General features: G+C 39.2%; 1 protein-coding gene across 5 annotated transcripts in view; it reads left to right on the top strand.

Annotated features, from left to right (window-relative positions):
- The window catches only part of TRAPPC9 (trafficking protein particle complex subunit 9), a 450,102-nt gene that overhangs the window by 31,971 nt on the left and 393,757 nt on the right, over positions 1–24,374 (top strand). For all 5 annotated transcript variants that reach the window (XM_050970901.1, XM_050970902.1, XM_018914195.3 and 2 more), the window contains 3 exons: positions 11,129–11,255; positions 14,779–14,924; positions 20,018–20,103. In XM_050970901.1, coding sequence (XP_050826858.1) covers positions 11,129–11,255; positions 14,779–14,924; positions 20,018–20,103 — 359 coding nt within the window. The remainder of the gene's footprint in view (positions 1–11,128; positions 11,256–14,778; positions 14,925–20,017; positions 20,104–24,374) is intronic.

Below are 24,374 nucleotides of genomic sequence, written 5' to 3'. Positions count from 1 at the left end.
CAAAAATCTGTGAGGTCTACAAAGTGTTGGAGGCTTTGCTGTCCTTTGCTCCTGTGAGGCTGCTCTGCTTTGCTGGTGCTGGGAGGGACCCTGGGGAATGCCCCTGACCCCTGGGAGATCTCCCATGGCACTCTGTGAGCAGTGCTGGAGCCACGCTGGGGGTAACCCTTTCCTGTGCTTCTCGTTATCACTGCTGGCATTCTCCTACTTTCCTGTTTTCCCCTTTCCTCCTCTACAAAGAAATGAAGTTGAGTTATCACTTTGGATCCCAAAATTTAACCTTGTCTGTGTTTTAATCTTCTTCTTTTTGGGTATGTTCAGAACCTAATTCCTTTCTGCATTGTGGATCAAGGCAAAACTTGACTCCCTTCAGCTTGAGCGGATCAGAACAGTCTCTCACCCCTGCAAGTTCATGTTCTTTCAGACATTCAGCAGGTTTCCAGCATTTCAGGATTCCTGCTGTTTGCCTCTCGTGGCAGGGATCTCCATGCGCTGAGGTGAAGTTTTCTCACCTGCCATGCATAGCATGGGATGAAAGTAGGAGTAGGAGTATTCCATTCTTTGTTTTGTGGGCTAATTCCTAAAAGATCCTCAAGGTTCATCTATTTTGTTGTTTGGGAAATGTGCATTCTCAGTGTAGCCCTGCCAGTATCTTCCTGTCCTGTGGTTATTGTTGCTGCACTTGAGGTGAGGTGACAGCCTTCACATCTGAGCTCTCAACTGCTCTGTCATGTATTCAATGAATTAAACTACTGACTCTCTGATGATTCTGCATTAAACAAGCAGAAGTCATTGTTCATCTGTTGACCAGGGGTTTGGATGTCTTTGTCCTTGAGAGAACTTCCCAGAATATCCTGGTGTGTCTGTCCTTCCTCTAAGTGGTAGTTTCTTAAATCATTGGATACTACTAAAGATGTTTATTCTCAGCCTGTACTGAGATCATTGTAATTAGCGAAGAATTTCCAAAATTTCTGCTGAATGCTGTTTCACTTCCCCTCGTCCTGTAGATGAATTGGGAGGGACTTGTCAATGTTGGCTTGGAAGGCCACCCTGATGCCTTGACAGCTTGGACTTATTGGTAGCTGAGGGTCTTCCCACCATTAATGTGAAAGCACTTCTGGAACCTTTTTCTTTCAAGCCTGCTGTGCTCAGGTGAGATGTCAGCTAGCGGGGTGAGGTTGTGCCCTCTGCAAAGAAGTGATGAGCTTGATCTAAGAAAGAAACCCCAAACCTTGTTCATCTTCAGAAATGATAGCTAAGCCTGGACTGAGTGTAATTTGGTGATGTCAGACGTGGTGTCTTACAACTCTTAAAATATGTCTTTCCATCTTGCATTTTGAAAGAGGAAATTATGCAGTATTTCAGACATTTTTATTTATAGAACAGATTGCATATGCATTCCCTCAGTGTCATTTAAATTTCAAATTGCTATGTGGAAGTATGGAAAATAAGGAAGAATATTAAACTGGGCTCCTGAAAATTGACAGGCCACAAGTGAATGTGGAAATGACTTTAACTCTTTGTAGCCCTCCTGCCAAGCAGCAATAAGGACCAGACTTGGTTTCTGAGGATCTTAAAATTGTAACATTGTCCTGTATTTCCATCCAAACCTGGAAAAATGAAGTGAAGCTGCACAGGCACTTGGTGGGTTCTACCTCCCCACAGAGATTGGGCTAAATGAATTTCACTAGAGCAGGAGATAAGAATAACCTGTGAGCCTATAAATAACTTTTGGGCATAGAATAATTTAAAATGGCATATTTTTTCTGAGGGACTGCTGGAGCAGCTTGTGACTCTGTTCATCTCACTGCCTCCTGTTCTCTGGTTCAGATCTTGCTGTGACTTTCTGGTTTCCCCATGTTTTCAGAGCAGTAGCCAGAGTTGTTGAGAGTTTCAGCTCATTTCAGTTTGAGCTGATTGCTCACCATTTCTCCCCTCTGTTTGCCATTTCTCCTGCCTATTCTCATAACGCTGCTGTTCTTCTTTTTTTTCTCTCCCATTTTTTATATTTAGGTTAGAGGAAACAAGATTATAAATATTACAAATAAAGACATAAGCCCAGAAAAGATTTTGAGGTGTAACTTGCTCAACTCATGAAAAATAATGACTTCACACAGAAGCAGGAATCCTGCCAGAACAGAAAGATAATTGAGGTATGGAAAGAGACACTCAGGGAAGATTGAGCTGTATCAGAACATTTGGATCGAGGTTTTCTGTTTAGGAAAGAAGATTCCAAGGCTGGTCCTTTCTCTACAGAGAATAAATCTGTGAAATTATTTTGAAATGTAATTAGAGGTGGTTTATGGTGGGGAGTGATCTGAACTGTAAAATGAACAGTAATGAATTTCAGGTACCAGATAAGGTTCAAAAAGGCACTAAAAGCATTTTAATTTTAAACAGCTGAATTACAGTTGCAGTTAATTTTGTAAAGTGTTTTTATCCTCACTTTAGAATTACAAATGGCAAGTGCATTGCTGTATTTTTTTAAGAGTTCCAGAGGGATGGAAGTTCTTCCAACTGATATATCTATGTCATAGTCTTCCTAGTGACCCTGGCCACAGCAGTGATTCTTTTTACAAGATTCATCACTCCCCTTACACGTCTGTGGCCCTCTCAGTACTAAGTGACCCTGGTTGTGGATGCTTCTCTTGAAGTGAGGTAAACCAAATTCCATCCTTTGAACCCCTCTGGAGTTCAATAAATTTGGCTCAGTACTGGTGCATTCTAGGAAATACTAGTAGGTGTGTGAATAATTGTGATTTAATAGGAAGGGGTTGGAATGTCTTTGAAGCATGATTTATTTTCAAGGAATGATGGAGCATTGAAATGAGTGTGATTTAGTTGATATAGTATTTCTTAATTAAAAAAAGGCAACAACAAATCTAAGGAGATGTTGGTTCATTAATGATTAAAAGAGATAGAAACAATAAATGAATGAGTTTAAGGTCTTGAGGAAAGAGATTCCCAGTCATGTACTCAGCAATGACCAAATCATCCCTGTATTATCAGCACTTTTCAGCACAAATCTCAAAACACAGCCCCAGCCCAGCTACTGTCAAGGAAATTAACTCTACCCCAGCCCAAAGCAGCACTTGTCAAAGCAGATGTCAGCTATTAGGAAACTGCCAAAGTGACAATATCACAATTTGTTGCCAAGCCAAGGTTATTTGGAAGAATTTCTAGAGTTGACTTGATTGTGATGATGTTACTTGAGAGTGGAGGATAAGAGATCCTGTGGTGGAATCCTGCCCTTCCAGAGTCTGCTGGTGCTGGCACAGGTCATCCCCAAAGCTGTGCAATGAAGGCACAACTGCTTTGCTCTATAGCTTCTCTTCTGTGCTGCAATGCTTAAAATACTTTAAATTGCATTTAAATTAGGGCAGCATAGATCAGCTGTAGTGTGTAAATTCATTTTTGGAAAGGTAAATGTTACTGACTGCAAGGGCTAAAAAGAATGATGCTTTAATCAGACTGAACAGAGAATTTAGTGCAAATTAAAACTTGATGTAAACTTCAGAGTTGGAGTGAGGTTTACTTAACTGACACTGATGAACTGGTTTTGATGCACTGTGTTGTATTTCAGCTGACAAAGTACCTGCAAGTTGGTATTGCCCAACCAATAAACCTTTCAAAAGGGAGCTACTTTGGTTGGTCTTCTAATATTTAAATTAACTGATTTCAGGATGAAGATGGAAATCTACAGTATAATAACCAGACAATATTTATAGCAGCCTGGGTAGTTCTTAGCCATTACTTTGAAATATTTCACAGCTTCAGCTTAATGCCATATCTTGCCTGTGTACTTATATATAAATAAGTGTATGTGTGTATATATATGTATAAAAATGTAATTAAACAGACTTGTCACCTTGTGTGTTTGATGTATAGCAGTGGCACAGTGTGGTCTAAGAATGAATATATTAAAAAAGCCTGAATGGAAATGCTTTCTGATGTGCTGGAATAAAAGACTTGGGAGATTTTATTTGAAGTAGAAGGAGACTCCTTAGAAGCCAGTTAAGTTTTATTCATCATGGTACTGTGACTTCTGCTGCTTTTCATCTGCCTCTGTGTTTTCATCAGTTCTGTGCTATCAAACTTCAGGACTGTTGTGTTGCTGCTACACTTCTTCCTGCTTTTTCTAACCCCCAACTTTAGAATGTCTCCCTGGAATTTGTGTTTTGTAGAGACAAGACAACTTATTAAATAACTTTGCTCAAACTGCTTTATTAAGAGGGTGTAGTTTATTTACCCGAATTAAATGTCTTTTAGACTCTGATTTTTTTTTTTTGAAGTTTGAATGAAAGAGAATAAACTAGCAACAGGAATAAAATATTTAAATTCATTTGCATAGCACTAAATATGAAACACAACAAATTTTTAAGTCGTATGTTATATGACAAAAATAATGCACTGTGAATCAAATATTTAGCATTCCAGACCAGCCTGAAAGTCTGACATGTGATTTATCTTTGCTTAGACTTGTGTGCCAGTGAGGTACAGACAAAAACTCCAGCCAATGCCATAGCCAAATTCCTAGGCTATGATCAGCAGTTCAGTTCTTACAGTAAGTTAATGCTTTTCTATGGCAAAACTTTCCTATTAATTTTTTAAGGTCACTCATGAGCAAAATGAAGTCTTTGAGCTTTAGCCCAAAATTGCTGTCTTCATGTAGGTACCTGTGATCTTGAAGAAGTGTGATTTCCCTCAGTTATTGAGCGGAAAACATACAGGTGTGCAATTGGAGGCACATTGCAAGGTTTTTATTCCAGGAAAAAAAAAAAAAGAAATTCCTTTGGGGAAGAGCTACTTCAGTTGGACAGATGAAGACATGAAGAATTTGTGCTGTATTATTAAGTGCTAATTTTTTTTTTGTACCAAAGGAAGCTATTTTAGGAAGTGCTATATTACTAAAATTCAAATACATTTTATATGACATTTAACAGACTCAATACTGCTCTTCACCCTAAATTCAAATTAAAGCACTGGAGTCAAGGCTGCTGTTGCAATTGGCAGTTTATATGGAAAAAGAAATATCCATGTTTAAAAATGGATTATCCATGTACCTTAGTGAGCTCCCCATGTGGTGTCCATTGAGTGTGAGTGGATGTGCCAAGGGAAGATGAGTGGGGTAGGAGTGATACTGAAGAGATGTTTTTGCAGAAGGATGGGAAAAATCAACTGTACATTAGGAGAGAGAGCTGACATGTCTTCATTTTAAGTTTTTCAGGCACTTTCCCATTTTTTTCAACAGTTAAACCATCCTCTTCTGAAGCAAGTTTAGATCACTGGTCAAGACATTGAAATTTTGAATCCTGATAAACCTTTCTGGCCAAATTCCTCATTTTCCTCATTCCACATTGCATAACAGTATATGGGGGAAAATGTCCTGCAGAATTGAATTTGTTGTTCCTTCCATCCTCTGTCTCTGCTTCTTCCACATGAAATCCACATTCAGATGTGTTTAACAGTTACACCATTGTATCTGGGAATATTTGCAAAACATGCCTTGCCCATAAGCAGCTTTACAGCAGTCCTGAACTTCATTTTTTGTTATAGAAGTTATCTATGTCTAATTGATTCCACTTTTTGTAAAGGTAGGACTCCTGGTGTTCCTTAACCTGAAAAAAGTAGCATTGATTTCAGTGGTTTATATACTGATTTTGTGTGCACAAAATGTATACTTTTAGTATTGAAAGTATGCAGATACCTGAGGTTCTGAGATGTGGTGGAGAAGCAGCCACTGAAAGTTTTAATAGTGTCTTTATGAATTGTCTTCAGCTATGTCGATTTTTTAAGTCAGGTTTTAAATAGAAATATTTTGGTGCAAACTGGCAGGGACTTCATGTGTATACATTTTATACAATTATTAAAAGCCTTGTAATGGAAGACTGTGATGTGTTTAATAGTCTCTTCCTATTCTTTGTCTCTGTGGCAGTCTTTTTAGAAGTGGAAAACATTCTGCTTCTAAAAGACAGCTATATTCATTCATTTCTAAAATATTATTTTCTTCCCCTTTTCCTGCAAAGTTAGTAGTAAATTGAGAACTTATTTTTCAAAGATGAGCTATTACACAGCAAATAACTGAATCCTTTGTGTGGGTGGAGTCAGTCTGATATAGTTCATGATGCTCTGTTCATGAAAGCAGATCTAACTCTTCTCATAGCATAGATTAATTATTTTCTTCTAGTTTCTGCTCTTTTCTGTGTCAAACAGTGAATTTCATTAGTCTCTGCTGTATATTTAGAGATTTATGTTGCTTGATTTCTTAAAGAAATGGGATTCATACTCTCTGGTGGCTGCCAGTGCCTTTCTCCCTAAGAACAGCTTTGGAGTCAGTGGGGAGCACACACATTTATTGCAGTAGTGGGATGAACCCTCAGGGTTCCTGTGTTGCTGTCAAAGCAGCTTGTTCAAGTATGAGATTTCTGAGCAGTTTGAAGTTGTGCTTACCTGTTCCATGTATTTTTCAGAAAAATATTAATGGTGCTGTTTGTTACTGAAACTAGGAAGTGCCATCACCCAATCCCTGTCAGAGTTAATGGGGTGGAAAAGCAGAGGGTGCTGCCTGTAGGGAGAGGAGCTGCTCTGTCTGCTGAGTTCCAGCCCTGGTGATGCAGGAGTGGATTGATCCTGCAGGTCCTGCCCAGGTGCTTTGCTCACACCTCTGGCCTGGCTGTGCTTGGGAAAGGGAGATGCCCTGAATACACAAATGTGGTGCTCCCTGCCCAGACCAGAGGCACTGCCTGAAAGGCTGAGGAGCTTTGCCCACCCCCTGCAATCTGTGATTAACTGCAGAGTAAAAGGTGTGTGGTGGTTGCTGTCTGTGAATAATCAATTCCTACTGCAGCTTTTGGGAGGGTCTTAATGTATTTTGTGGCCTTTTTGAAATTCTTTGGTTTAAAGAGTACACTGCATTTTCATGGCAGAGTGAGACTGAAGATTCCCCTGGAAGCAGACATGGACTTTCTCTTCTCTAGGGCTCACCAAGCAATTCTCATTTTGTGTGGGTGTGTGAAGGAAATATCACAGAGTAGTCTGAGTTGGAAGCAACATTAAAGTTACCATCTCTGCTTTGAGCAGGGACACCTTCCACTATCCCAGGTTGCTCCAAGTCCCATTCAGCCTGGCCTTGGACACTTCCAGAGATGGGGCAGCCACAGCAACCTGTGCCAGAAGTAGCCTCAGAAAATAGTTCTTTTTCTAATATTGCATCTGAACCTGCCCTCTGTCAGTCTGAATCCATTTCCCCTTACCCTGTCTCTACATGCTCTTGTAAAAAGTCTGTCTCCATCTGTCTTGTACGTTCCCTCCAGGCAGTGGAAGGTCATATCTATGTTTATGGGTGCAAAAACTGCTTTTTCTCTTGATTTTTTCCTATCATCAGACTGCCTTTTCTGTCTTGTTATATATTACTGTTCACTCATTAAGGAAATGGTTGAGTCTGTCATGAGAATGTTGAGTCAGGACTGCTGCAGGAGCTCTCCTCAGACTTCTCCTTTGTGACCATTATTTGATGTCTTCAAGGGAGAAGGAGAAAGCTCAGCCAGCACAAACCACCCTGGGCAATAAGGGTGTTTGTTAAAATGTTGATTCTGGGCCTATCACTGAGGTAAAATGGGAGTCAGAAGGTGTTGAGCTATTTGTTTTCAATATTTTAGTGAGCTCCATAAGGACATGAAGTTGTTCCTGTGGGATTGGTGGGTGAGACAGGAAATGTTCCCTTTCTGTATTTCACCTGGCTGTAGATTGTTCTGCAGGGGACATTGTGGCTTAATCAACAAAACATCAACCAATTGTTGCCAAAGAATAAATGCTGTGTTTTTATTATTTGCCTTGGATAGTGATTGAACCCAAGTACAGCTATTTTAAATGTCTTCAGATATTTCAAGAGCACAGTTGCAACAGTTGTGTTCTTCTAATTTTCTGTTATCAGCCAAGACATGAGCTGCTGTTTGTGTTACACTGTTAAATCACAGTTACAGAAGTGCTTAAAAATGTTAGTCTATAACTGACCTTGTGTCCTGTCCTGGTCTGATTTTTCAATGGCTCCATTATTGTGAATTACTGCTCCACAGGACTGTGAAACGAGCAGAAAGTCTTGTCTTTAACACATTTAGTAGCTTTCAGTCACTAATGGTTTCTGACTGTGCATCTGAAGCTCTCAGATTTTTGTGTTCTCATATTAGAAGAAGGTTTGAAGCAGCTTGGACACAAAACCAGTGCTTGTTATGTTGAGGTGAAGTAGTTGAGCAATGAAATTCTAAGAGTATGGGTGGAAAAAAGTTGCAAATATTTTGATTGTCAGAAGCAGTCAAAGCCAATTTGGTATGAAATGGGGAAAATACAGTGGGGTTATACTGAACAAACTGAGCAGAATGTGCTCACGTGCCAGTGCTGCCAGAGGCTCTGCATTCTGTGATCCTGGTCTTACAGTGAGTCTGGAGAGAAAGTGAGGGGAAAAACCTGTGAACATAGTTAATCCAGATGAGAAAATAAGCTGTCACTCCTCACTCAATAAATGAGTCTCTAATATCTACACAACAGTATCCAGTAGTGCTCCCAGCTGCAGGACAGGCTTTTAAAGCTGTTGAGGTGAATTCACAGATCACAGGATCAAGTGGTGATTGCCTTCCTGCTGACCTGTATGAGCATGAAGGCACCAGGTGGGTAAAGACCTCCAAGAGCAGCTGGTTTTTGTCCCTTCTTTTCCAAAAGGTAAGTGCTGGTGATAACAATCACAGAAATCTCCTAACTGTGGGTCAGGAGTGAGGTTGAGGGGTTCAGTGGCTCCTCCCAGGAGGTTCTGTCAGAACAGGATGTCAGGCAGCCAGAAGCTGTGAGAATTCAGAGCTGCAATCTCTGTAGCAGGTTTTTGGCAACCATTAAGGCACAGGGGTCAGGGAGCTGAGGTGCTCCTGAGGGAGAAGGTTCCAGTGCTGGATTTCAGAAGTGGCTCTTGGGCAGGATTAGGCAGTTCTTTTCCATTGTGAATGCTTCCTGTGTCCTGCTGATGTGGATTCCTTCAGCATCTTGGCTGAGATGTGGTGTTAAGAAAAGAACTGAGCTGCTGGCCTGGCAGCAGCATGTTTAAAGCTGTGTTTCACACCACATCAACATAGAAAAAATGGTTTGGTTTGGCTTTTTTCTCATGGAAAGCGTGGGGAGCTGCTGCCAGGAAATAACCATGTGACTGAAAAATCTGTAAACAAATTCTTACAAATGGCAGCCTGCTTTCTTTGAGAACAATAACTGACAGTATTTCACACTGGGGAATGAAAGGCAGTGCTCTGGGATGGCAGACCTTTGGTTTCAAGCACAATTAAGCAGATGCTGTAGCATTACCTTCATCATTCCTGGTAGCTGTGAAGATTTCCATCTGGGTGAATTCTGCTTGCACTATGCTCATAATATGGCAAATAACCTGAAATTTTGATGGTAATACTCAGCCTTGAACCACCACAGCTCCTGGCTGTGCTATGCTGCTCTCAGTCTATATGGATGTCTAATTAATGTGGTTTTGGGAACATTCCCTACAGGCAATTAAAATGGGGGGAATGGCTCAGTGAAACACAGGCACGAGCAAGGCAATTTGTCAGTGATGTGCCATTAATTCCACAGTGAAGGGGATTACAATCAATGTTGATGTGCTTTGAAGGAGTGTGTACTCCTGTGGCTGTAGAATTCACCAACTGAGCTGGATTGGTGTGGGCAGCACAAGCATTGCTGGATGTTTGTGCTTTTCAAGGCCCAAGATGGTGTTTTGGGCAAGTTTTGGTATTTTTGGCATGGTTTACAGGATATGTTTCTTTCACATTTTTCTCACTCCTCCCTCTCACAGCTGCTATGCAGCATTTTTTACCCTTTCTGAGATATGCTCTCTCAGAGTTGCCACCAGCATAACTGACTGGCCCAGCTCTGGTCAGCAGCAGGTTTGGTTTGGGGTTGTCTGGAATGGAGATACCCTGGTGCCTTCTCCCAAAGGCCACTCCCTGCTACCAAAACCTTGCTGTCTAACCCAATTAACACGTCAGGTTTTTCTGGTAGTACTGCTACTGATAGCTAATTGTTATCACCCTCCCCTTTCCTATTTAGTTTTATCATTGAGTATTTTGATGTTTTAAGTATTTTCCAGATACAGTTTTGATATTGAATAATTATTTCTGTTGGTAGCATGTACATGGAACAGCCTGGTCTAGTGGAAGGTGTCTCTGCCCATGGCAGGGAGGTTGGACCTTAAGGTTCCTTCCAACACTCTTTGAATATTCACTTCAGAACAATATAGGTCTTTTCAGCTGCCTCATTCTCCTCTCTAAACAAACACTGCCAGACTTTTCTCTGTTTGCAGATTTCCATTTCATCAGAGAAATAGGGAATCATAAAATTGTAGAAAGGTTTGGGTTGGAAGGCACCATAAAGATCAAATACAATTTTGTGTTGAGGATTTATATTTCCAAATAGACTTTTTTTTTTTTTTTCTGGAGACACAGTTTTATGTATTGTTGAAAATAATTGCTAGATAAAACTAATATGCAATCATTGTACATTCTTGAAGATAACCCAAATAATATATGTTTGTTTGAATGTTCCTGTATTTTTAAGCAAAACTAAAGAAAATATTTCTTTCCTGTTGTTATGATTTAGTAGCATAACACAGTACAATTATTTTGAGGATTAGATAGTTTTCACACAAGTTAATATCAAAAGTAATTTGTTTCTCTTCATTGCCTTTGATATTATTTAATCTAATGTTTCAGAGCAGTCTTTGTTCCCATATAATGCTATTATTAATAACCTTAGTATGTGTGAGGCTGATTGTTTTGTTTGGATATATAGATTTAATAGGTGGAATGGTAAAAAATTGTGTTTTTGACAAAATACAATACAATACAATAAAAAACCCTAAAAAAAGTAGGTATAGACTGACACTTGAAAAATTCTGAGAAATCTAGAAAACTCTTTTGCTTAAGGTCACTTATTTATATTTGATCCATCTGTTGAGGTTGAACATAACTCCAAGTGCTGCATGCAGAAATTAGTTGGCATGCCAGTTGAGTTATTTTGTACAAAAAAAAGGCTATAGTCTCAATTAAATGTGAGTTTGAAATTGTTTTTCAATTTTATTTTCTAGAAAAGAAAGATGTCACGCAGAGCTTGGAAAGCTACACGGCAAAATGCCCTGGGACAATGGAAGTCATCACTCTTCCAGATGGTTTGAAGCTCCCTCCTGTTCCCTTCACCAAACTGCCTATTGTGAAGTAAGACCAAAACACAATCTTTAGCTTTTTCACAGTACCTGTCAAATTTTAAGGGATACTGAAAGGATGCAGTCATCTCACTTTATGCATGTGGATCACAGGAACATGGAAAAATGTCAAAATGTCAAATTGTTTTGAGAGCTCTTGATCAAAAATAGAGCCTTTGGCCAGAAAATACTTTGTGGCCTTTAGTTTCAGCAAGAGAGAAGTTTTGTTTTTTGAAGAACTGTCCTTCAACAGTTTCTTATTCAATTGAAGGAAGCTATTTTGCTGCAGCTGAGATTTTAGTTGAATACTTAATCATTTCAATACTGAAGGTCCACGAGGTGGATGCAGTCTCCATCCACAGAGCTTGGAACTCACCTGGAAATGGTGCTTTTTGTACCTCTCCCTTTCCAGATGCTGCATTTTCAAGCTGGCACCTTCAGTGACCTGTTCTAAATCTCAGTTCCATTCAGGCACATCATGCAGTCAGGCCAATGGATCATGCAGTCAGGCCAATGGATAATAACTTGTTCAGGTTGAAGCCTGGTATGAGACAGAGAGAGAGAGAGAGAGAGAGAGAGAGAGAGAGAGAGAGAGAGAGAGAGAGAGAGAAAGTAGCCCCTGGGTATCAATAACAGAAGAGTGAAAGAAAACGTTTTCTTTTTGAAGGAAAGATAATTCCTATTCAGAAGAAGTATTCTGAATAGTGAAGAAAATGGGGCAAATGCTGATTGAATCCTCTTCATGGGAGTCATGAATTTAGTCATAGCATCATAGAACCATGGAATAGTTAAAACTGGAGAGGACCTTTGAGGTGATCAAGTCCAACCATCAACCCAAGCACCACCACCTTGTTCACCTTTCAACCATGTCCTCAGATGCCCCATCCACACATTTTTTGAATACTTTCAGGGATGTTGACTCCGCCACCTCCCTGGGCAGCCTCTTCCAATACTTGACAACCTTTTCCATGAAGAAAATTCTAAGACCAAATTTAAACCTCCCCTGGTGCAATTTGAGGCTGTTTCCTTTTATCCTGTCACTTGTTACCTGGGAGTAAAGACTGGAAGAAGAGAGCAGTCAGAACTCTGGCAAGAGATTCCCAAGACTGCAGTGGGAAAGACTTCATGTCAATTAGAGAGAAGGGGACAAACATCCACTTAAATTGTCAACTTGTCTTGATCTGGCTGTGCTTGGAATGTTGGGAATTGCCCCTTCTGTTTTGCCATGGGGTGAGGAATCCAGCTTTATTTAACATTTTAGAACTGCTGCTCCTCTCCTCCTCCTTCTTGTCTGTTAAAATTTCTATAAAAGCCATAGTAATGAAAATTTGTGCTCCAATAAAATGTTAGTTGAATTTACATGTAAAGGCTCTGGTTACATCTGCCCAGCAGATCTGGTGCTGTAGAGCTGCCCAGCCCATTGGGAACCAGCTGTGCTGCTGGACTGCAGAGCTCTCTGAGCTAAATTGTGCTAATTTTTGTGACATCAATTATAAATGTGTGGAAATATCATTTTGATGAATGTTGAATAACCTCAGCTTATGATTCAATCCATGTTAGAGCCCTCTAGAAACACACATTTACTGATGGGGATGACTTCTGTTTACTGCTGGCATTTCATGGTCTACGAGTTTTAATCCATTTAATGTGGGGTGCATATTTTGGATGTGGATTTCTTAATCAAAATACTGTCAGACATGGAAATGCCACAGTGAAACAGGAACACAGTGGCAATGTTGCCTTTTCTCCCCAGTACTTTAAAGTCAATAGAAAAGATTTGGCAAGGTAAAATCTTTATACTTCACTACTCATGTTCGATATTAAATCATCATCTGGTATTTTCTCAGATAAAAAATGCACTATTCCCATTTTTATGGTTTACCTGTGTTAAAGGTAATTGTCTTACTAATATATTTAAAAGCAGAATTTTTTTCTTTCTTTTTACCACTGCTGCTTTTATTGTCCTTGCATATTTTTCTTACTACTTCAAATTAACTCTGTGCCATTTTTCCCTTCCCTCTGTTTACTTAGTATAGTGGGATTTCTTAAAAACAACAAAAAAAATTTTTTCTTTCCCATCTAAGCAAGGTTGTTTTTAATTAGCATTTTCCAAATACAGGATTTTGATCTGCTGGGTAGCTAGTGAAATCAGTCAGTAATTCTTAATTGTCACTCATTTGCATTCAGTGGTGTCAGGCCACTGAAGCTTTTCACACAAAGGAATTAAAATCTGCTCTCTCTATGTCTGACCTGTGAGGGTAGAGCTCTCTGATACATGTTTGAGGAACATTCCTTCCACTATCATGCATTCAGGTAAAGCAGGTTAGCCACCAGTATTTATATAATAACCATGAAGGAGCCAAAGCACTTTGCTCTGTATATAAAATAAAATCCCTTTTTATCACCTCTATATCAAATTCAATGTTTGTTTCCTCAAATCAGTTTAATTCATATTTTTGCTTTAAGTTGCATTCTAATTTGTAAAAACCTCTATCAGAAGAGGTTTTAAAATATGAAATATCAGGGGTCTCTTTCAGTTTCCTTCTTATTCCTCAGGTTCATTGCCTAGGATTTTACGCATGATTTTGATGCTGACACTAAGTATCACCAATATGTAACATATGGATGTGATTTATTTCTTGTTCAACCTACTTTTAGTGTTATTTAGTAATTTCTTATCTGGTGTTTTGTTTCACAGAGGGAACTTTTCTGTGTTCTGTTACTCTTACAGCTGCATTATTTTTCAGCAGAAACACATTGTCTTGGTTTCTTGTGGGTGTCTACTTTCTATTAGTGTGATACTGATATTTCTGTTCTTTACTGTGCTGAGTTCCTGATCTGAAGTAATTAGGTGTCCTACAGGTTTATAGAATGGTTCTGATTTTACTGAATATCCACCAATTTATTGCTTGTTCTTCTGCTCAAGATTTAGTCTTTACTTTCCCCTGAGCAATGGAAGAACATTGATTTCCCTGCATGGCATTGTAGGATTTGGGTCTAGCAGGGATGCAACCTTATAAATAATTTGTTTTCTATTTGTAATTGCTGTCTGGCTGTTTAACAAACCCCCTCAAAGTTCTGGGACATTTCCTTCCTTCTGCATTTTCACTGTATTAAAATCAGCTTTATTCACTGTGGAGAAGTTTCTTTATTTGTGTTGCCCAGGAAATCTTGTCTGGATTCTAGTTTGGGCTTAAGTTGAATATTTGGCTGCTTTCTCTACTGGAGTTGTAGTTTAGTCTGTATTCAAAAATTAATAGCTGGATTTCAAATCACTGTTCTGGCTAGTTTTGCCTTGGTTGGTTTCTAAAGAAGATTTTTTCCTTTTGTTATTTGTTTTCTGAGAGCTTTCTGAAACTGCAATTTCCTTGGGTTGGTGTTATTTCCTTTTGTATTGTAAATGTTTGCTCCAAGTGTTCCATTTCAGGTATTTTATTCTCAGACTTATATTCCATATTTATCAGTTCTTTTTTAACACAGCCACCTGTTACAAAATTGAATAAATGAAATAATTAGGAGTTATTTTTACTCACCAGATCTGTGAAGCTCTTGAACCTCCCAACCAGTCTTCGACCTCACAAAATGAAAAGTTTACTTGGTCAGAATGTGTCAACCAAAAGCCCCTTCATATATTCTCCAATTATTGCTCACAGTCGTGGGGAAGAACGAAATAAGAAAATAGGTAAGAATAATTACAGTATTTTCTGTTCTTCTGTTAAATTAGAGAATCTTCTGTGGTCAAGGAAAGCAAACTTGAACATTGCTGTCTTTCATTTGAGATAACCAGTTTTTTAGCCTCAAGTCCTGAAGGAACAAAGTTTTTTTTTCTCTGGGGCACAGTTTCATATTCAGAAGAGGAATAAAGTCTCATAGATGGTAATATTGATTTTTCAAGAAAGATAAACTAGTTTTATTTCCCTCTCAGACAAAAGAGAATTCAGGGAAAACTTAGTTCTGACATGCTCTGCTTGGCAGCCACCACAGTTTCAGTATCCTGAGGAAAATGCACTGTTCTGGTTTTTCCTTTTCCTAATCTGATTTAACATAAACTCAGAGTGATGAACTGTCTGATTGGACCCTGATCAGCCAAGAGAAATTCTTTAAACCCTGTTAGGAATATTAGTAGTTTTCTTTTTATAAAGATTATAAAGCCTTTCAGTGCAGTAATTGTGCCATTGGAAAAAGATTAGAAATTTGTTTAAATCCTGGATTAAGTGACAAATATTGGTAGTTCTTTTTGTGGCTTTTGTGCCTCTCATATGCGTGATAATTTTACCAGAGGCATCAATGTCAGAACAAAAAAGATTTGTGTGACTGTGGAAGAGAACTGACTGTAAAAACTTCTGAAATTTGCAGGATGTTTTATCTTACCTTGGCTCCTTGTTCATCTGGACTGTGCCTTCCTGCAGGGCCAGTTCTCCAAGAGTCTCTGTGGTTTCCTCTTTCCAGCAAAAATGGGCTGTGCCCCTGCTGAGGACCTGGTTATGAGGAAGGTGAAATCCCTCACCCTGGGAAGAACAACGGGGTTTTCCAGTTGGGTTTATGGTGCTGTGTATTTTCAATAAACAGCTGAAACAGGAACAGTTGGGATGTGCAGAGGCAGGGATGATGATCTGGCAGTTTGGATGCACTTGGCTCAGTGTGACTTTGCTGCAGCACTACTTTCATGTCAAAAGAGAAAAGAAATTAAAAAAAGATTAAGAAGAATTAGTTAAAGGATAAATTGAAAAAATGTGCACATAGGGGAACATCTTAAAATGGTCTCTTGATTTCTCTTAATAATTCATTGAAAGTTTAATTACTATTAAATTTTCAACGTTTAATCTCTTAGCTATAGCATGTCGTGTTTTTTTCATTTAAATAAAACCTTATTCCCAGTTTTGTCACATCATTGTCCAAAGCAATATTCTCATTCCTTGACTGATACAAAAGGAACCTGCATTTTTGAGCTGGTTAGCATTTGTTTTGGTGCTTTGTGTACCGTAGGAGATTTACATTTTACAGTGAACATTCTTCTTTTAGGTTTTTATTTAGCCTAAGGAGATGTCTGATTGCTTCTGATCCTGTACAGCATTTGTCTTTTGAAGTATATAAACATTGCAGTCGCTGCTAAAAGCCTCTAATGTTTCAAAGTTTAGCAAACAAAAGAAAATTCAAAATAATAGCAGATACTTCTTTTGAAAGAAGCTGAGAAATGTATTAACTTCGAAATTAATGAGAGTATTTTAATGGCATGTATTTAACATTAATTAAAAACAACAATAGCAAATGAACTGTTTGTCTTACATGGAGACAGTACTCCATATTTTGGTTAAATTATTGTTTTACAGCAAAGGAAATCAAGCACTGCTGACAAACCAAAGGGAAACAAAACCCCTTAGAAAGTCTTGAAATGTTTTCAGCTTTCAACTTGATAAGCTTTTCTGATTGGAAACAATAACAGGGATAATTATATTGTAGTTCAATTGCTTTAATAGCATGCTAGTCGTAAAAAATAAACCTCCTGATTTTTGACATGAAGTGTTTTGTTGGTTTTGAGTGCTGATAGTCTGAAGCAGCAAGAATATTTAATATAGTTCTGTTAGTAAATCCAGCAGCTCTGTTGTACCTGTATTAGCTGACACAAATATAGCTCATTTTACCTTTCCTTTCAAAACCTTTTCCCCCAAGGAACAATTCTGTAGCACTGCCCTGGTACATTTTTCACAGGGGATTTCAATCTCATCTCCAAAAACCTCCATTGATTCAGACTCCACCATGTCCCTGGGGAGGTTGTTCCACTGAATCACTGTTCTTACTGAAACAACAAAAAATTGGTAAGAAAATAAAACCTGTTTCAGTCCAACTGGTGTCTGTTACCCTTGGTCTTCTTCCTGTGGCTCCTTGCGAGGAAAGAGTTTCTGTCCTCTTTAAGCAGCCCTTGGAGCTCTGGAATACTGTGATGATATTGCCCCTGAGCCTTCTCTTCACCCCAGAGAGGATATCCCACTCTGTACTCCTTCCTCATCAGGGAGGTTCTCCAGTCCTTGACCACCTTTGTGGTGCTCCTTGGGATCCTCTCCAGTCTGTCTGTGTCCCTCCCAGCTGTGGGGACCAGGGCTGGACACAGCTGTTCCTGACAAGCCCAGGGGGCAGTAGAGTGATCACCTCCCTCTCTCTGCAGTGGAGAAGCAGAGGGACTCTCAGAGCAGAGGGACTCTCAAAGCCCAGCAGGGTGGTGAGTGGAGGGATTGTCAGTCAGGGATCTGTTACAGGGGAAGGATGGAACCAGGTCACTGCATGCATCAGGAAGAAGGTTCCTCCTCCTCCTGTGACAAGTAGGACTGGCACCTTCTACAACAGGGGTGAGGCTCTGGAATGAGAAGGCCAAACAACTGATGAGGTGGCTGAGGGTCCTTCTGGGGCAGAGGGACCTCCTAAAGCAGCACCACCTGGACCCTGCATCACAACCTCCTCTGCTAGCAGGAGAAGAAGGGTGGTCCTCACAGGAGACTCCCTCCCTTCTAGGGAGAGCAGAGAGCTCCATGTGCAGACCTGACCCAGCTCATGGAAGGTCTGGGGCTCAGGTAAGGGACATCACTGGAAAATTCCAGCTAGAAAGACCCCCTGATTCCTGTCTGCTGTTGTTTGTTCAGACTGACAGCAACAAAACAACAAAGAGAAGTCCAAGGCAAATCAAAAGAGACTTCAAGGCCCTGGGACAGTTGGTGGAGGGATCAGGAGCACAGGAGTGATTTCCTTGATCCTTCCAGAAGCAAGGAATAACATTGATAGGACCAGGCAGCTCCATCGATGCATGGCTTCGAGGTTGGTGTCAATGGGAAAAATGTGGGGTTTTTGACCATCTATCAACACCTGGCCTGCTGACACCTGATGGGATGAGCCTTTCTCAGATGTAAAAGGAGTTCTAGCACAGGAGCAATGGGGCTTGCTGACAGAGCTCTGAACTAGCTTGGAAAGAGCAAAGGGAGAAAAGCAGGCTCCCCAGTGATGAGCAATGGGATTTTGTGCCAGACCTTGAGGATCCTGATGGGATCCCTCAATCTGCTTCATCAGGTGTTGGCCCCAAGGTACCACACCTGAAATATTTCTACCCTGATGCCCCCAGCATGAGGAACAAACACCAGCTGGAAGCTTTGGCCCAGTCCCAGAGCTTTGACATCATTGGCATAAGTGAATCATGGTGGGATGAGTCCTGGGCCTGGAGAGCCCTGTTGGGTGGTTGTGCTTTCAGAACAGACTTTCCTCAGTGTGGTGATTGCTAGAATGTGGAGATTCAGGACTGCTGTGCTACTGCAGGTGCCTTTGTTGCTGTAGTAATCCACAAAGGTTAACCCTGTACCCGTGCAGAGCAGTCACTGGCTGTTTTGGGGGCTGGAGAATGCACAAGACATCATGGACACTAATAAGCAATTAAATGTGAAATGTAGAGAACACCTCATATCACTGTGAATGTGAATGTTTTGTTTTAATCAACAGTTTTGCTTTTCAGGTTTCACAGTAATATCACCCATTAACATCTGTGGATGTATGTGTTTAATTTCCACTAGCATTAATTTGAGTTAAACATTTGCATTAAGTACATCTCCCTTGAGCTCTCTAATATTGCCTGCAAAATGTAATCAGAAAGTAAATGATTGTGAATGTACAATTAGAGTACAGATTGCTTCAACTGTGCATTAAAGTCTTAATATTGATTATCCAGGTTTTTTACTGGACATTTCCTAATATCCTAGTAGAAGAACTGTTAGCAATGTATGTTAAAATCATTGGGTAAACTAGTAAGAACGAATCCCTGTATGCTATAATTTAGCTTGTAATCATGATTTATTTAACAAATGTAATTAAACCACCTTTTGTTTACTTGGACTGCAAATCCTCAGCTTGCAGGGAGAATCTTGCCACATTCAGTTTAAATTCTGCTCTTCAGATGCATGTGGTTCACTGTGAGAAATCTGGAAGGTAGACACAAACTTGAGGGCTGAAAAGGTTATGAAGTGCTGATATGATATAATTTTTTTGCATTGAACAATTACTCAAAATTTGCATCTCTGCTGCTGACCTCCATCATCTTCCACAGAACCATAGAATTACAGAATGGTTTGGGTTGGAAGGGGCCTTGAAGATCATCCAGTTCCAAACTCCCCTGCCATGGGCAGGGACACCTTCCACTAGTCCAGCCTCATCTCCTTAAATTATAAAACTCAACCCCCCCACCCCCCTAAAATCGGCAGAGTGAAGTATCTTTAAAGTTGACCAGTCTCTTGTGCTAAGATATAAACTGCAGGCTCATCTTGTTACCTGGCCCACTTTACTTCATTGTCTCTGTATTTACTCCATATAATCATCTGTGCCTGTATGAGAACTTGTGGTTTCCTTCTTGCTGTTGTGTTCATTTCTTACCTGGCTGATTCTTCTCCAGGTCTCCAAAGTCAAGGCCATGTTTACTCTCCAAAACTCCAATTATTCAAGTGTTGAACATGAAGGATGTGTTGAAGTAGAGTTTTGAATTGCTGCCTGAGTTAATTTTGCCAATGAAGCCTTGGGTCTTTGGAGCACTCTTGCTGTGTTAATGAACATTTCCAGTCCCTTCCCCTATTGCTTTGCCTGGGATTTACAGCTTGTGTCACACAATGCTCTTGAGCAGGGCTTGGGCTGTGGAGATTATAGAGACATATTAAGTATTACAGCAATCTGACAGCTCAGCTGCTGCTGTTCATTTATAACCCTATGATTAGATAGTTCCTGCCTTAATTCTGTGATTATTCCTTGCAGACTTCCAGTGGGTGCAGGGAGATGTGTGTGAAGTTCAGCTGATGGTGTACAACCCGATGCCTTTTGAGCTCCGAGTAGAAAACATGGTATGCATCTTTCTAAATCTTCTCTTTCTACTCTCTTTCTGAAGAAAAATCTCATTTGGACTTTCAAATATGTTTTTGTATAAATATTCCTTAAAGATGGTTTAGGCCAGCATAAGCTCAGTTTAACAGTGTGGTGTTACCAATTTTCTCATATTTTTGGAGATGAGGTATTGAAAAGAAAAATCTCTGCAACTCAGAGTGTTTAAATGCTTTACTGGCACTCCCCCATAAAACAGTTCTGTACATTTCTGCATTGAGTAGAACTCCTGCTACATGATTTACATAGACTGGTTTTCAAGTAATAATTAAACCCAAAACCTCATAATTATTATACCCTTGCTCCTGTTGTTTAAAAGTCTGCATTCATCCTTGCTTTTCAAATTCCCATTCTGACCACAATTTAAAAACTTGATGAACTAAAACACTTAGGTCTGAGAAGCTTTGGGTTTTAATAAAAACTTCAGCCCCTGGATTTGTTGTTCCCAGTGATTTATGTTATTTGAAAACACTCTAATGTCAGATGATCAGAAGGGAGTGAAAAAAAAGGCCAAACCACTGGAGACATGTGTGAGGCTAGAAGGATCAAGCTCAAGCTTACTACTACTTCAGCTGGCTGCTTGCACTGTATCCTGAAAAAAAGGAAATTGTGGGTTTTTTTTTTCTTTCTTTATTCCAACTAACAGGATTTAAAAAAAAAATGTTATCCATTTAAAGGTTAAAAGTTCTGTAACTACCAGACCAACTTAATATCCACTCAGTCCTAATCCAGCATTTTCCTTTATGCTAAATATTTTTACCTTTAGTATTGCCTTAAATATAAATCACATCTCTTAGAGCCCTTTGTTCTGTCAGGCTAATTGAATCAGTGTACATTTATTTACTCATGATTTTTGTTTGGGTTTTGTTTTTATTGATATGTCTGCTGCAGTGTTTAGTCAAACAAGTTGACTTAAATTACTGATAATAAACCACATATAATAAAGTGCTTTTCCATGGGAAGTGAACATGCCAAAGATTTTGTTTTTATAGCACAATAAAATTAATCCTTGGAAGACAACATGCCATTTTCTCCAGTAGCATTTTCTCTCACCTTCACAGAAGTATTCAATTTTTTAGAAGTTAATAGAAAAAGTAGTTGTAAAGCTGCACATCAGAAGGGTCTCTGTGGGAATTAATTGATTAAGAACATTTTGATTTACAGTCTAATTTGTATTGTGTAAGTAATTATGTCATTATATATTTAAAAAACTTGGAAAATTTCTTAATGAGGAAATTACTTCTGAGTGCTTCCATGCACTCAAGAATTCAGAATGCAGTTATGTGTGTAGGTCTACACAACATCCATTCCCTGAGCAAATTAAGTGTAGTAGCACCAATATTTCTCTTTCCTGTTGTTGTAATAAAGTTCTGTCTTGGAATTACCACTGAATTCCAGTTCCACTGGAAAGCACAAGAGGAATTAATTTGCCAGCCAGATGCAAATCTTTGAAGTGATTAATGTAACTCTAGTCAGTGCTTTGAGAAATTCTGCTCCTCACTAATGTGGCCTCACTTGGAGAAATAGGTTGATTTTGGTAGATTTGTTTCTTTATGAAGACTGTAGCAAGTTGAGGAAAGTGCTTTTTCCCCTTGATTTGGAATTTTAGAGACAATGTCTTTGGAACTGAGGCCAGTTTGGAGGTCCCCAAATGACAAAAACACCGAGATCTGTTCAGCCTGTAGAGGAGAAGAATATTGGGGTAATTCCTACTGCTCTGCTCAATCCCAAAATGGGAAAGTGCAGCAAAAGCAGAGCTGGCTCTTCCCAGAGGTGCCCAGCTAAGGATGGAGGCAGGGGATGAGCTGCAGCCTTGGGAAACTTCCCTCCCTGATAAAAACTCCCTTTTCCCAGGCAGGAGGGGGATCAGACACTGGGACTGCTTGTCCAGAGAGAACCTGAGACTTCCATCTTTAGAAATCTCTAAAACTTGAGTGAACAGGATGTGAAAACCCTAAAGCACCCCCAAAGTTACCCCTGCTTTGAGCACTGGGCTGAACAAGATGACCTCTACAATTTATTTCCAGCCTAAGTTGTTGGTTTTCCAGTCTCATCTGTGAACTTTCTGGATTGTGGGAATAGGCATTACTTTATCATAAGAATAAACTCCTCTGTTTTCATTTTAATAATTCAGAGGGCTGGTTAATATTTTAAAATGGTGTGTTTTATTATTAACATGTACCCATGCCTGCAGTCCCCATACCCTTTTCTTGTCTGATTTCTCATCACCTATCAGATTCTTTCTGATTATTTACTCTCACTGACTCAATTTCACAGCAAGTGTATCCTTTTGTGCCATTTAGTGGCAGTTTCAACTTGTTTTTCCCACAACTTTTTTTTTCCTCCTGCCTGACTCAGCACCTCACCTTTGCAAGATCATTCAGGCTTGTTTCCAATCATCTTTGAGTTTTCCATTGCTTGCTTTAATTTCCCTTTGTCCTTTCCATGCTCCACCATCCACCAGTATATAACTGTACTGAAATCTACAGTCTTATTTATTTTTTAAAATTTTCCCCTTTCCCTCAGTTTAGATTTGTTGTTCTGATAAATTACTCATTTCATGTGAAAGGAAATCCAGGCTTTTGCCATGGTACTTCTCCTACTTTGTCTTTCTGTTTGTTGAATTTCTGTTGTGATGGTAAACAAGTTAATATTGAGCACAGGTTGTTAAGGAGAATGATTCCCCATGGAAAGGCTTCCAGAGCTTTTTCATTAATTGAAGTATTAATGCTGAGTCCATGTAGGTTAATTGAGGTGTGCTTAAGTAAAAGGCATTGAGTTTCTAGGCTTGATATGAAGCTGTGGACACAAGACTTTGATTAGTGTTGCTCTGATGAGAAACCCTGAACAATCGATTTTCTTTTGTTATTTTTTTTATTGTTCTCAAGTATCTTGGCCTATTTTTCTTGTTTTTACTGTTAATTTCCTGTAATGAATATTTCTGATTTGGGACTCTAATTAGGTACCTATTCTTCATTCCTGCCCCATTTCTGTGCTCATTTTCTGTCTTTTTCCATTTCATGTTTCTATTTTGTCCATATAGTTAGGAGGCTGGTCCAATGGAAAGTGCAGTAGTGTTTGTAAAATGACAAATGGAAATGTTCAATCATGGAGCATGGAATTATTAGCTCCCACAGTTGTGTGAGTCAATAAAGTGAAGTAGGAGAGATCTTGGGGTTGATCAGAACAAATGCTTTAATAAAACTCAGCAGGTACCCTAAATCAGCAGAATGAGAGACAAAAATGAGCCTAACCAGAGCTGGCTGTGATGGATTAGACAGAATATTCTTGCCATGCTGGTGCAGGTCACCTGGAGAGGGGATGTTCAGCTGCACATTTGTGTCACCACTTCACCTTTTCTGCCAGGAGTGTTGATTTCTGTACAGTCTTGCTCAGGTCTCTGAGTGATGCCCTCCAGCTCTTTTGCAGTTTGTTCTGATTTACTACTAAAATACATATGAAGATGCAGTGCAAAATGTTAAGTTCTCTAAGATTTCAACTACTTTTTCATCTTTTTTTATCAAGTTTCCTATTAAAGGCAAAAAAAAAAAAAAGAAATTTTGAGGTAATGTTATGTATTGAGGGAAAGCATTTTCTCTGTTCTCACTGTGGAAAATATAGCCATGGTTCCAAGAAAGCTACAAGATCTACAGACAGTGTAAACTGTATTTAATAAATAAATATCAAGAAATCAATAAATATTTAATAAATACAGTAAACAATATTTAATAAATAAATATCAAGGAAAAAAAAATGCTACCCCCTAACCCATGAGAATAGTATAATTTATAATACTTAGTCATTTTTCAAGAATGACTAAGTATTATAAAGCCTTTTCTGTGGCTTTCCTTCTGTTTGGGACCTGTATTTATTTGAACACAATCAGGTGTGGTATTTTGATTAATGATGCATTAAAGAATGGCCATTGTTTTTTGTTTTTTTTTTTTAACTTGAAAATTGTGCTATTAGTCAAGAGCTCTACCTTGATGTTTAAAAAGAGCATCTAAAATTTTGATAAATCTGAATGTATAATCAGTCCCACAACTTTGCTTATGATGGTTTAAATTGTTTCCATGAACTGCTCTTTCCTGAGTTCACATCTTTTGCTGTTTCTGCTGTCTTGAGGGAATATTTAATTACTGCTACACTGCATTTAGTGGAGAATGTTTTAGACAAGAATGTACACAGGAAGGTGAAGGGGGGAAAAGAATAAAAATGGCTGTGTTTGGTGTTT

The sequence above is a fragment of the Serinus canaria genome, chromosome 2, assembly GCF_022539315.1.
Source record: "Serinus canaria isolate serCan28SL12 chromosome 2, serCan2020, whole genome shotgun sequence".
Classification (NCBI taxonomy): Eukaryota; Metazoa; Chordata; class Aves; order Passeriformes; family Fringillidae; genus Serinus; species Serinus canaria.
This window is presented reverse-complemented; position numbering and strand designations above follow the sequence as displayed.